Source organism: Colossoma macropomum, unplaced genomic scaffold (genome assembly GCF_904425465.1).
Source record: "Colossoma macropomum unplaced genomic scaffold, Colossoma_macropomum, whole genome shotgun sequence".
NCBI lineage: Eukaryota > Metazoa > Chordata > Actinopteri > Characiformes > Serrasalmidae > Colossoma > Colossoma macropomum.
The window spans coordinates 1,626,796-1,641,945 of record NW_023495014.1 but is presented as its reverse complement, the minus strand read 5'-3'; the positions used below and the strand labels follow the sequence as shown (position 1 = coordinate 1,641,945).

The following is a 15,150-nucleotide window of genomic DNA, read 5'->3' as shown; positions in this document are numbered from 1 at the left end:
TGCTAGACCACCAAAACTGTTGCCATCAGATCAACAGTACTTAAAGCTTTCGCCTTTGAGAGAGAGAGAAAATCAAGCTTCCACATCCTTCCACTGTGAGAAGACAACTCAGTGCTGCAGGTCTGAAAGGATGTGTCGCTGTCAAGAAGCTGTTACTGGGAAAAGGAAATAAACAAACAAGAAAAAACATCTGCAATTCAAAGAAGCTGCTGGTGTCCTCAGAACAAAGGACTGCCCACCCCAGAGTACAGCTTTCAACATCAGTGAATGTGTTTAGAATAATTTGGATGGTGAGAAGTAGAAAATGCAACCAACTTCTAAGACTGAACTTCAGAGGTGCAAAATATACCTTGCAAATTTGTTAGAACAACTAAACATAAGTCTCTCAAAATGAACAGAAGCTGTGAGAAAGGCAAACTAACCCTGCAGATTTCTTTGAAAAAAAGTGAATCTAGCCCAACTATAACTGAAGAGTTTCATTCTAAAACACATTACAGGCAGCTTCTTTTTTCATGATATATGTGTTAAAAGTGGGTTTTACACATACAAATATATCAATGCCACATTATGATTAATTCACTTCAACCATAAATGTGGTCCATAAAAGGTTAAATATTGAGCTACTGTATAAATCGTGTATCAATATTCTATCAATACTGAGGTCTAATAGGTGTTAAAGTGACAGCATTTTTTTAAAGCTTTGTGCAGATAGTAGGGGTGGGCAATATGATAATATTCTGTTGTGCGTGTGCTTGTGTGTGTAAGTAATCATACAACTACAGCTCTGCTAACCTCTTCAACTCCTTGAGACCACCGGTGGTTCCAAAATGCACTTCGTCATATTCTTCACAACTTTCATATTTCATAAGCTACATTCAAAAAGTGGGTGTCATACGAGAGCTTTAACTGTCCTCTGTCCAGTGAAACACACGGGTGATGGAATTTTAAACCCTTATAAGAAAAGAAGCTGAACTCTGGTCTACTGAAAGTCGACCCATTTTTCCACAAATCTGGGCTATAAACTATACACAGATGGTGTCTCTTCAGTGATATACTCTGTAAAAGTTATATTTATAAAATAATACAAAAAAATACGGTATATATATATATATATATATATATATATATATATATATATATATATATATATACACACACATGTACACACATACATACACACACACACACACACATACACATACATATATATATATATATATATCAAATATAAAAAATATAAAAAATATATCAAAACATGTGGAGGATGTGTTAACTTATTTTGACTTTCAAAAAATAAAACAAGAAAAAAAACAATCTGACCAGGGGAGCCCAAACTTATGCATACAACTGTATACTGTATTGTGCAGCACTATTATAACCAATGCCATTTGCTTCACAATTCATATGGACCATAAGCATGCCTTCCGTAGTATAGAATTAAATGGACATTATAAAGTATAAATGATTATATTTATGCCAGTAATTATATTATGCCTGTAGCTTTAAAGTCAATGTGAATCAGAAATCATACTGCATTTTCCTTCCATACCATGATGTATTTCCAAGTGAAACACTCCATGAAACATATTATTGGTAATATACTCTACTGTCAAATGATCTTGAATATTTAATAAGCATATTTAATGCTGTTTTCCATTACTATCTGCAGAAAATACCCTACACACATATATATATACACATATTTACACGGTACTGAATAAATTAAACTACACCAAAAATTAGCCTAATCAGTTTGCAGTGCTGTGGCCACACAGAACTGGAAATGCTCTAATAGGTTCCACTGGACTCATTAAACAAAAAACAAAAGCTCTGGTGCCATCTAGAGGAAAGGGGAGGTACTCACAGCTGTTGCCAGGGGGCTGCAGGGGGTGGTTGGTCAGCTGGCACCAGCCTACGGGGAAGATGTCTCTGGAGTCATATTCGCACCAGTAGTCAAAGGCTCCTCGCCAACCATCGAACATTACAAAGATTTCCTGTCCGCGCACATCACCAATGGTGGCAGGGCAAATGAGGTAGGGGTTCTTCTTATCCACTGCTTCCAGCTTCATGCCTGGTTTAAAGTGGTTGTGCAAGGGCCTCGGCGGCTCCTACCAAATACCAGAAGAAGAAGAAAAAGAAACACAGAAATAATATAATACAATATAATATAATAATAATAATACATTTAGAAATACAGTCATGTTCGAAAGTTGGAAAGTCAAAAGAAAAGGAGAGAAAATCAAGCTCCACTCTTGCTTCAGATCTGAATAAAGCCACAGGCGTTACTGATAAAAGGAAAAGCTACTGGTGTTTTTAGAATATTGGACTGTCCACCCCAAATTCCGAACACTAACATCAATGAATTTGTTTGGATTACTTGAATTGCGAGATGCATAAAATGCAACTAACTTCTAAGACTGAACTTTGGAGGTGTGGAAAAATATCCCTGCAGATTTCTTTGAAAAACTGACAGCAAGTCTCCTGAAAAGAAAATGAAGGCTGTATTAAAGGCAAAGAGTAGGCCTACTACAAACTGAATAACTGAAAAACTGATACTATAATTAGTTGTTGAGGCTTCTGTGTAATTTTATCTTAAATATATGTTTTCTGCTTTGTATCCTGATGCTTAAATATGAATAACTTGTACCTAATGGCCAGAAATTGGAAAATAAATAGTTAAAAATCTCTGGTCTGTTTTTATAAAAACATTATTAAAACTCCAAATTCCAAACATTTGGATGATAGGGTACATTTATGGTACATGGCAGTGTTACACTCTAATGGCACAATCTGATTGGTAAAGAACTGTTCTACCCTTTAAGCAGCAGTTAACCATTAAGTTTCTACTTTAGTACACACAAAACAGAAAAGGAATACATTAGATAGCTTCTAGAAAATAATATTTGACTTGCAGCATGTTTGGTCAGATTCCGAAGAAGTCAGACAGCAGATATACACCAAATTACAAATCTTTTGTTGCCCCTAAACAAGCTTTTCAGTCAGCAGCTGTAATGGCTGAACAACTAAACAAACTGGAATTGACCAGAGACGAACACATTACTATTTAACAAAAAGGATGGGCTGTAAAATGCTTTACAGACTGACTGGAACAAAGTGACATTCAATTAATCTGGGCAGTATTGAAAAAGCTGAGCTGAACATGATATTGCGACAGTTATATGTCTATCGGTAACACAAAAGGTTACTACTTTTTTGGGTGCAAGGAACTGCCAATATTAAAGCACATTTGATACAATGTTCAGGGCTTCTTTGCTTTACTTTTGTCTTTATTTTGCAGAACTGTTGTACAAAACTTAACTGATACATACTTATATAGTAATACATTTATAATAATATACTGATATATTTTCTGAATTCAGTACTTTTAAGAAAGGCCACATCCCATTTTGTAATACATAAAATCTTTATTATTTAGAACTTTGTGAGTTTTAGTTTAAGGGATATGGTACTAACTGTATATACTGTATATATCACCTGCTATTACTGGTATCAGAGGTCTTCACTCCTTAAAATCAGCATCAGCATCAGTGACTGATCTTTCCAGTCAGTTATATTTTCTTATCGGTCAGGCCCTAATTCTACCATCATCAACTTTGATCAAGGTTTAGAGAACGTTTTAGACCATGTGTAAGTCTGCCAAGTGTAAGAGAGTGGTGTATATATAAATCTGAACGTTACTGGCTTATTTCTGAGTCATCCAAGTTGTTATACAGTTCATGCTCACTGCCTCAGGGCTAACAGCAGGTCAGACATGTTGGGACAACAAAAAGGATTTCATGATAATGTGATCCGACAATCCGCTTAGTTCTACAGTTCCTGTGTTTACCTTTTTAAAGGCAGAGGCCGGGGCTACCTCAGCTCCACTTAATGTTCTTAACAGGAACATGGGCCAAGAGGAGGCATTCATTCTGAAACCTGGAGGAGAGAGAGTTGGGGACACAGAAAAGTATGTAAGTCTATATCAACATTATGGCATGGCATGTTTCACAAGAACAAGGATTTAACTTAAAGGGATCATTTGAAATCAGATTTCACTCACATTTCTGAAATAAAAAAAAGTTTGATGCAGTATATAAACATTGTGAAAGTTTCAAAAACTTACCTTTTACTCCCCTGTTCATTGCTGTTCTTATAAATGGAAACTAAGCTGGAAAAAACTAAGGCCAAAACTTAGGCCATTTTAAATGCTCTATTTGAGTGATGTGACAAAAAACAATGCATGCATGTGCATCAATCAGCCAAAACATGACCATTCAAAGGTGAAGTAAATTATGTTGACTGTCATAGCAACAGCGCACGTAAGAGTCTGGAATATATTAGACAGTTCTGGAGGTCCAGATGTCTTCCTTGCTCCCAACACACCTGATCCAACGTATCAGCTCATTAATAACCCCTTGAAGTGAGTTAAAAAGGGGCTGTTAAAGCAAGAAAAATATTGAAATGTGCAGGACTGTGGGTCTCCATGTCCAAGGTTGTGAATGCTGCCTTAAAGCAAGTAATTTTCTACCCATCCAAAGCCAAAAAAAATAGTTGTCACCAGTTTTCTGCAAATTTTGCATTTACAGCGCTCTTTTACTAATGCCAAAGCACACATCTAATGTTACTTCAGTACATCAAAGGTAAGACATGAATGGCACATAAACATTTTTTATGTCCGCCTTGGCATGGCTTTTAAGATTGCTGTGCTGTTTTTTCCCGCCTTTGTGCATCTCAGCTGTCTGACAAACTTATTTGTCTTTATCGGGCAAACATGCCTGTGGAAAGCAGAAGGATGCTTTATTGTCTATAGTGAAGGGTGTTGCAGTGTTGGTTGTGATTATGTGTATCTAGCATTCTGGTAGATTGATATTGTTTTATATTACAACAAGGGTGAAAGCGTTGGGTGAAGATGGCTGTCAGGAATAGGCTACAGTCTGACGTAATGACACTGAAGTACATTACCATGTTTGGAAATTGTATTTAACAAGTTGGCCAAAACACTTTTTTACAGGCCTACCCCAAAATGTATTTCTGCTGTTAAAGAACAACGTTCCTCAATTTTGGTCCAGAAGGGTCAAAGTCTTGCACAGTTTGGTGATTTCTCTCTGGATCAACTCATTTGTCAACTACTGGGTTTGGCAGGTGGTCTAAGATTACCAAAATAACACCTGCACCCAAAAAAGAGACAATGGCCCTTATTCATTAAAGTTGTGTATGGCCAAATATGATCGTGAAATGAGTGCACACATATTTCACCAACAGTTTTCTTATGCATCAGTATCTTCTTTGGCGTATCTTTATGATCAAAGTCTGGTAGGAGTGTATTGAAAATAACAATAACAATTATACTTTGCACACATGGCAACTCAGTACAAAAGCGGATTTACTTATTTTACTTGCACTTGTATGTTGGCATAAACCAAAAGTTCAAATGTCCGATTTAAAAACATATTACATTGTGCTTTTGTTTTATACACAGCTCGTGCAGAAGCCATTTCATACACTGCTATAACACAGTGTTTAAATGTTATTTTAGGAAAATAATCACACTACACAATCACATCATTCTACTGCCTAAAAAAACATGATTAGTTTATTTCACATTTTATTCTTTCAAGTTAATTCAATTTCGATTTTATCACTGTTCGGTCAGCAGGGGGAGCAGTGCACTCACTGCTGGACCTCAAACAATGCCTACAAGCACAGCCATTGGCTCAGGAGCTACTGAATGCTATCATTTTATTGGTTCCCTAGCAAAATATTTGCATGAAAAATGGCGGGATTCATGTAAATGATAAGTAAATGAGGTACTGCTAGGCTGGTACTTGATTTCAAGTACCGAGGCTGATTCATCATTTGCGCTCAAATCTCTGCTTGTTTCCATTGTACGAAAGTTTCATGAATCAGATGCAGAGTAGTTCATTTGTCATTAAAGGTGGTCAAATCTGTGCTCCTTTTTACGTGACTTTGATGAATGAGGGCCAATAATGCATAGATGTGGCTGAGTAAATCAATAAATTTCAAATAAATAGGTAAATTAATGTTCTTCTATTGAATCATACAATGATGGAAATGGATCTATTGCCTTCAGGAAGCGAGAAACAAAGGCTAAGATGACTCTTACCGAGTGGCGGCTGCAGCATGTCCCCGCCTCTCTCGCATGTGCCCACAGGCTGAATGTCAGAGGAGTCAACCAATCGCCAGAAGTCATTTGTACTGTCGCTGCCGTCCAATCGCAGACGCAGTCGCATTCCCATCGTACCCATTACAGTGGCGATGCACATGGAGGTGGGGTTCCGTGGGTCATGTGCCTCAACTTTCATACCAGCTTTGAAATCATTAGTGGGAGGAACCCTGGACTGAAGACATTGAAAATGAGGAGAATAAATGGAGAATCACTATTCCAAAATGGCTTATAAGCCATCTGAGAATGCTCTCACGTTGAAGCTGATATAAACACATCACATTAAATATAAATACACCCCAATTCCAAAAAAGTTGGGACACTGTAAAATGTAAATAAATGTAAATAAAAACAGAATGTAATGATTTGCAAATTTCATAGACCCATATTTTATTCACAATAGAACATAGAACACATATCAGATAGTGACACATTTTACCATTTCATGAAAAATATTAACTCACTTAGAACTTGATGGCAGCAACACATCTCAAAAAAGTTAGGACAGGGGCAACAAAAGGCTGCAAAAGTAAGTGGTACTAATAAAAAACAGCTGGAGGAGCAATTTACAACCAACTCACATGACTGTGCATAAAAAGAGCAGAGAGGCAGAGTCTCTCAGAAGCAAAGACGGGCAGAGGTTCACCAATCTTTGAATATCCCACCATCTACAGTACATAATATCACCAAAGATTCTGAGAATCTGAAGAAATTCCTTGGACAAAGGCCGACGGTCAATATTTGATGCTTGTGATCTTCGGGCCCTCAGGCGGCACTGCATTGAAAACAGGCATGATTCTGTACTGGAAATCACTGCATGTGCTCAGAAACATTTCCAGAAATCATTGTTTGTGAGCGCAGTTTGCCGTGCAATCCACAAATGCAAGGTAAAGCTGTATCATGCAAAGAAGAAGACATATGTCAACACGATCCAGAAACACCATCGTTTTCTCATTTAAAATGGACCGAGGCAAAATGGAAAACCGTTCTGTGGTCAGATAAATCAAAATTTGAAATTCTTTTTGGAATCAACGGGTGCCGTGTCCTGCGGACTCAAGAAGAGAGGGACCAGCCAGCTAGTTGTCAGTGCGCAGTTCAAAGGCCCGCATCTCTGATGGTATGGGGTTGCATTAGTGCTTATGGCATGGGAAGCTTACACATCTGGAAAGGCACTATCAATGCTGAACAGTATATAGAGGTTTTAGAACAACATATGCTCCCATCCAGACAGCATCTCTTTCAGGGAAAGCCTTGCATATTTCAGCAGGACAATGTTAACTACATACTGCATCCATCACAACAGCAGGGCTTTGCGGAAGAAGAGTCCGGGAGCTGAACTGGCCTGCCTGCAGTCCAGACCTTTCATCAATAGAAAACATTTGGCGCATCATGTAAAGAAAAATCCGACAAAGAAGACCCAGGACTGTTGATCAGCTAGAATACTACATCAGACAAGAATGGGACAACATTCCTCTCCCAACACTCTAGCAATTGGATTCCTCACTTCTCAGACATTCACAGACTGTTGTTAAAAGAAGAGGGGATGCCACACAATAGTAGACATGGCAACTTTTTTCAGATGCGTTGCTGCCAACAAGTTCTAAATGAGTTCATGTTTTTCAAAAATTGGTAAAATGTCTCACTTTCAACATCTGACATGTGTTCTATGTTCTACTGTAAATAAAATATGGGTCTATGAGATCTGCAAATCATTGCATCCTGTTTTTATTTACAGTTATTTACATTTTACACAGTGTCCCAACTTTTTTGGAATCTATAACAATTTGAGAGCTGGGATGGACCACTACTGTGACTGATAGCGGGTATAAAGTACATGACTCGCATGTTGACTGACTCGACTCAATCTCAAGACTTCTCATGTGAAATCTCATGTGAGAAATTCAGACTCTAAATATTTGAATAAAACTTTCCTTTTTCAATCTTGCATGTGTCTTGCCTCTACTTTGTTATTTTGCTATGGTCAATACGACTTCAAATAACAAGACTTTCATTATAGAAAAGCCTTCAGTCTCAAGAACAGAACAAAGCACTCCATAGTAAAAATGCAGTATTTAAGGAAAAGCAGCAAAACAGCTTGAAACAGTTAGCTAGCAGTTTGGATCACAGATACACATACAGATGACATGTTGGGTTCAGCCAGGTATGCCATTTTGGGGGTGGTCATTTAACACAGCTGAACTGCATTCAGTACAGACAGAGCCACAGTTTAAGAAAGGGACCATCCAAAATTATACTACTTCAAGAACACTACACTCAGAAAGTGTGATGGAATAATGGAGAAATCACAGCCATCTGCAATTCATGTTTAATATGGCCATGTGGTCGGTGAGGCACAGAAAACTCTGATTTTGTATTAAGCTTATTTCATTTAATAACCTATATCTTTCCTTGATGTGAAATAGTTATACTAGTTTATTTACATTGATTGTTATTGGTGAGTAAGTGTGCATTGTAGGTACAGCACCTTAAAACATATGGAACATTACACACTTAAAAAAGGTGGTTCTTCAATGGTTCCTTAGTAAAGACAATGCTTCTATATTGAATCATGAACACTTAAAGAACCCTTTGCATGATTAGAGTTCTTTGCATCATGAAAGCGCTCTTCAGATTGATGGAGAATGTGTTTTACATGGTTCAATATAGAACCTTTTTGTGTGGGTTCTATACAGCACCAAAAAGTGTTCTTCTGTTCGTAACAACAGAAGAACACTTTTTGGTGCTGCAAAGAACCCTTTTCCCATAAGTTTCTATATAGAACCATCTAAGGCACATCTCTATCAATCTGAACGATTTAACAATGCAAAGAACCCTTCAATCATGCAAAGGGTTCTTTGAGCGTTCATAGGTTTATATAGAACCATATGCAGCATCTATGTATGTATAGCTATGGTTTGGATAGCAAGTATGCTAGTTAGCAACATAGCTAATATAGCTGAAGTTGTCAGCTAATTTTAGCTGAAGTTGAATTCAGTTACAGATCACATTCCTTTTAAAAAAATATTTAATATACAACAGTGTAACAAGACTTTATTCAAAATAATTTTGGGCCATTTATGTCCATTTTGAAAAGTTCACACAATGTAACAGGCTGCAAGCGATTTCAAATGGTCCAAAAACGCAAGTGGAGTTATGAGGAAAACTTTCTTTTAAATGATCCATATTGTACTTTTAAAATATTATTTTATTTAAATTTTTTTTACAAATCCAGGTCTAGACCAAAATGAGCCTCACAGAGGGTTATGGGGCAGGAAAAAATCTCTATGAAGAAGAAACACTGAGAGGAACCAAGACTCAAAAGGAGAATCCATGCTCCTCTGGGATGGTCCTGTTAGTGAAAGCTATCTGTCTTTATTAACATACCTGTCTAAAGCAGCTGGGGGACGCTGGTATGGAGGAGGTCTCTTTTAAATAAGCATCCCAGTTGAATGGCTCTGGGAAACACGCATGGGAGGGAAGCACACACACGATAAGCATAAGTCAGTTTACAATACATTAGGTTGTAGACTAACCAGCCTTGCATTTGGATAAACAAAGAGGGGCCTGTACCATCGCAAGCAGTCTGCGGGGGTGCTGCTGCATCATTGCTACTCCCTGCCTTCTCCCTTTTGCCATCTTTTTGGTCTGTGAAATTGAAGAAATTGACCAAGGATAAAAAAACATTAATTCAGCGGACAAAGAGAACTTAAATAAATCAGAAGAAATGACAAAACCGTGAAACAGTTACCTTTCTGAGGTGATCTGCCCATGATGACATCAGGCACTTCAATCAATAGGACAATGGATCAGTCCAGAAATACCCCTGCTAAAGCACCTGCATCCCAGACAAAACATGGAAGAGTTAAGGAATATTCCAGCATTTCTTAACCTCAATTTTTCAAAACCACAGTCACATTAGATATTTGCAGTTTGTGTCACCTCATGAAAAGGCCTTGACCAAGGCAGGTCTGGAAGACTGCTGGCAAAAATCCTCCATTTTGATGCAGTTAGAAAGCTAGCTATCTTGCTAACCAAGCGAAAACAGTTATATTAGATAATTAGATACTCATGAGTGTATAGTAATGGTGGGCGATATGGCAAAAATGTAATATCATGATACTCCAAGAAGTTTTCACGATACACAATAATATTATTTTTTTTTCTGACATTTGATAAGTTGGGAAAGACATTACTACTCAACACAAGACATTATTACTCAACACTCAAGACAATTATACAGGGCTAATTATGCTCTATTTGTACAAACACACAGTTGGGAGATGATCTTTAAGTACCAATGATATCTACCATATGCTCAGAAAAGCGTATTGTGACATACTGTGATGACATTTATCACGATTACAATAATTATTGTCATATTGCCCAACCCTAGTGTGTAGTGCTGCACACTAATCTGAAGCAGAAAGAGATGTAAATAACTAGCACATTCAGTGGCAGTGGGGTTACTTATGTGTAGCTGTGGTAAGCCAAGAAGATAACATCCCTGCCGGAAAAAAAAACATGAATTCCGGTCTAAGCTGATCTATGCTGGTTTATCTGGTCACCCAGCATTATCATGCTGGTTGACCAGCATACTAGCATCCAAAACACAACGTTTGCTGGTTTGCTAGTGACCAGCATATTAAGTTTAATTGCTACTGACCAGCATACCAACAACCATAATACAACACATCATCACTATCCCAATTAAGCCTGGAGATTTCACAAAACTGGTCTACAAAAATACATTTTGGACAAAGCTATTTCTTCACCAGAATTCAGCAACTGTCTAATGCTTTGTATTATAGGTAAATCTGGGGTCACTACAATTTCATTTTTTTAAGTACAGAGACATATGAGGAATTTATTATCCATGATAATCTACCATATGCTACAGATGCAGCAGATTAATCTGAAAAATGCTGGAGTACTCCTTTAATGTCTGATCAATTGGGTGGTTAAGTAAAGTATAAAGGACTAAATTAGACTGCAAAACCTGGGAAATTCAACTTAGAATGGCTGAAATTTCACACATGGTGGAAACAGATCCAGTACATCAATACTTCCAGGCATTCAGCTAACTGTGCTTATGCTGTGTAACATTCATCTGCTTTATAACAGATGTTCATCAGCGCTTTATAGCCAAATTCACTGAGAGCAATGCAAGTACCACAGCTTTCGTTCGCATTAGTCCATTAGCACACCAACTCAGAAACCATATTTCCAGCATTACGGAAGACGAGGATTACCCCCCCCCCGCTGCTTCCGTCCTTTTTAACCCCATTCATTTTGCCCGCAAAGACAAGAGAGTCACTAAATCTCAAATAGCTCTGCTGAAATCAAAGCATGGCACTCTTCTGCGTTTTTCAGAAGGCTGACGGTAATAATTTAGTTAAGTTCCTGAAGAACGCAGACTCGCCAGATCAAAGCCTTGCTCTCACCGGTGAGTGATAAGTCACAGGCTTTGGCTATGGCAAAAAAATTGGCCACAGCTGAGACAGCGTGAAAGCTGATGTGGAGAAAGGAACGGTTTCTTTTTCATATATTTACTGAGGCCCAAAGTCAGAGACCACCCTTTTTTTTACGTAGTTACCAGTCATAATGGCCATTAAGCTATACATTTTTCAGCACCAGGAAAAAAAGCAGAAAACACACACATAAAAGAAAAACTACACAGAAACCGAAATATACGTTAAATATAAAATTTTGTGTGTCCACCCTTCGCCTTTGTTACAGCTTCTATTCTTTTCGAGAGACTTGCTTTTAGTTTTTCAAAAAGAAATCTGCAGGGATATTTTTCACGTCTCCAAAGTTTGGTCTTAGAAGTTGGTTGCACTAAGTAATCCCAAACACCTTCAATCATGTTTAGATCTGTATTTCGTCAGTCCATTGTTCTGATAACACCAGCAGCTTCTTTGTTAGAATTTTTCTTCTTTTTTGCCTATTTCTGTTTCTCAGTGAAGGCTTCTTGACAGCTAATCATCCTTTCAGACTTAGAGTTGTCTTCTCACATAGGAAGGATGGACAGAAACTGTGAATTTTTTTAGACTTGGTCTAAAGTCTGGTTTTCTCCTCTCTTCAGAGATGAAAGCTTTAAGTACTGTTGATGTGATGGTAACTGTTGTGGTGGTCTACCAGGTCTTTCCCCTTCCTTATGCAAGTGGATTATCTTATATGTAACAGTCCTAAAAGAAATATCTCCTAAACAATGAATAATCTGTACTTAGAGGGTGTTCTCTAAGTTTTGCACAGTACTTCATGTGTAGCCACAGCATTCAAATGCACTGTAAGTGCACTTAACTACCTCAAAATTGCAACACATATTAGCCAAAATAAAAATGAAAAATTTCCCCATCGTTGGAGCAAAAATCTGTATAGTTTGACAGTGCATACCTAAATGTAACATTTTTCCTGTGCAAAAGTTATGGCACATTTATATTAAAATGTTTTTTTTTTGTTTTTTTATGTTAAACTCTGCACTAAAATCTGTAGAAAAATGCATCAGCTATTTTTTTCCAATCGTTAAACCCATTTAATTGGTACAGAATGTTTACATCATGAGGAGGTTCTTTAAACTTTAAAATGGTTCCTCACAGATCTGATTCACGGAAATGGTTCTTTAAAGAATCTTCCATCGAAAAGATCTTAACAAAGCCAAAAGTGGTTCTTCTAAGATAAAAGAACCCTTTTCAGGACCTGTATTAGACTATACATTGTGTCTATGCAAAATAACAGTAAACTTTACTTAAAAAAACAAAAACTGCTCTATTAAAGCAACTGAAACAAAGCACTCCCCAATAGCTCTACATTTCTAGACACTTCTTACGTTCTTCCAGCGGCAAGGCCAAACCCAGGTGACGCGGAGTGCAAACACAAACCTGTAATCAATTCCTCCTGCTGAAGAAGCGGAGATGAAGCCTCCTCAACCTTGCGCCAACATTTCCATTCACCTTCTGCTCCTCACCACGCAAACACTGTTCTGCTGGCACTGCCGTTCTATGTGTTAGACACTGAATCCCATTCACTCAACTGTCATAAAGATTCCAAACTGCCGTAAAAGGCAACCGGGCCATGTGCGTCCACAGGAGGCCACAGGAACACATGAAAAGGATTCCGAGGCCTCCCATTAACAGACGATGTCTACATTTTCGTGAACCCCTCCCCTCTACTGAAGGACCCCCATGCCCTCCCCTCTGTCCTCAGCCCACAGGAAGCTTTCCTTTTACACAGAGCAAGTTTACACCAGAGAGGGAGATTCTAAAGTAAACTGAAGGCTCCAATAAAGGGGCCAAGAACACATGAATGAAGTCAAAATACACAGGAGGCAGCATATGATGCAGTTATAGATCACATACAAGTTAATAATGGATATCTATATCTAGATTTGCATTTTAAGGGTGTTTTTTCTGTTCAGAAAGGCTGACTACATTAAAAAAAGCAGTATATCAGCAAACTGGAACTACACTGGTGAGTCAAAGACAACAAAAAAGATGCACTGATACAGGAATTGTGGGCTGATTTCTGATATTTCTCATGTGCATAGCTGTCGATGCTGATATTTATTTCTGTAAGGTTACAAACGCAATTAAATGAATAAAAAAAACACATTTACTCACAATAGCCAAGTATTACCTAAACCTTCTGCTGGTCCAGAGTACAATAAATAAAGCATCAAACATGAGTTTGAAATATTGGTTGAATCTACACATCTGTCCGACTCTGACATTTTAGCAAATATCTGCCAATATCAACATGTTCCTGATATCATTGTTCATTCTGAAAAATTATATTAAATAATTTAATAAATAAAAAAAATAAATGAATATCCATGGATGACCCTGTTCTATCTGCTTTTGGTGTTTTGATCCTCACTTTAATCCATATTTACATCGCACAATAGCACCTATAGGCTTATTGGGACTAAATAAATGCATAAATTTGCATAAATCAAAAATGTTTTTTAGTAAAAAGATGCCTTACACAAGATAGCTTTCTCACAGTTAGCACATTAACTTACAGGAACTACAGCAGTGAGTGAAAGTCTCAAAATACATAAGTACATAAGTTTATATGCTATGCATTTTTCATTATAAATTAAATTAATATATTTAGTTAAAATATTTCCCCCACATTTCTTTTTTTTGTCTTATTCTGTAACAGTGACCCACTAATCTACTCTAATCCACCAGTGGGCGTATCCGGTCCCGCCCACTCCCTCCGCTTGCCAATCACAGCAGCGACTGAACGAAGGCGCTGAAGTGCTCTGATACATCTCCAACATTTTCACTAAATTTCATTAATTAAAAAATATTTAAGTCCTGTAAGGTCGCCCATTTAATGAAACTGGAGGCGGAGTGTTTTTTGGTGTATTTGCAAAGCAGAAACGGCGAGCAAAGAAACACCGCGATGAAAGGATGAGACAATTCTCAAAGACCTTATCGCGTAACAAATACACGAATATCAGGTTAACTGAGGCGATATGCTGAAGTTCTGTTATTGTAAACGTGTGCAGAGAAAATTAACCCATTTATTACCCCTTTATTTTCACATTAATGGTCTGCCACCTAACATAAACAAAAGGTAAGTGAGAGAGAGAGAGAAGGAGAGAGAGAGGGAGCTCCAGTGCACAGTGAATAACAACCATAGACCATAGGAAGACATGGCGAAACAAAATTTGTACCTGCGCTTCCTACTGTTGCCTACTTAGTCCGAATCACATCTAAAAATGTTGTACAAATGATTCAATATCTAAATAAGGACAGAATACGAATGGCAGTCGTCTTACGTACCGTTTAGTCTCGGAAATCACAGCGCTTTTCTCTGCTCTCATTGGCACTGGCCGCCATTTTTCTAGCCCATCCGCGCATGTCCAGCATTAAGCAGCTACTGCAGTTTAGCAGGATCACTGAGGAACAGGCGGTTCCACAGCAGACTGCAAACTTAGTCTCAGTGTGGTTCAGATAGAG

General features: G+C 37.8%; 1 protein-coding gene across 1 annotated transcript in view; it reads right to left on the bottom strand.

Annotated features, from left to right (window-relative positions):
* Nucleotides 1–15,150, bottom strand: part of scml2 (Scm polycomb group protein like 2) — a 48,672-nt gene extending 33,522 nt beyond the window's left edge. The window contains exons 1-7 of the mRNA XM_036561104.1: nt 14,974–15,150; nt 9,933–10,019; nt 9,755–9,829; nt 9,569–9,639; nt 6,125–6,359; nt 3,848–3,936; nt 1,865–2,108 (exon numbers count right to left, since the gene is read on the bottom strand). Coding sequence (XP_036416997.1) covers nt 1,865–2,108; nt 3,848–3,936; nt 6,125–6,359; nt 9,569–9,639; nt 9,755–9,829; nt 9,933–9,954 — 736 coding nt within the window. The 5' untranslated portion in view covers nt 9,955–10,019; nt 14,974–15,150. The remainder of the gene's footprint in view (nt 1–1,864; nt 2,109–3,847; nt 3,937–6,124; nt 6,360–9,568; nt 9,640–9,754; nt 9,830–9,932; nt 10,020–14,973) is intronic.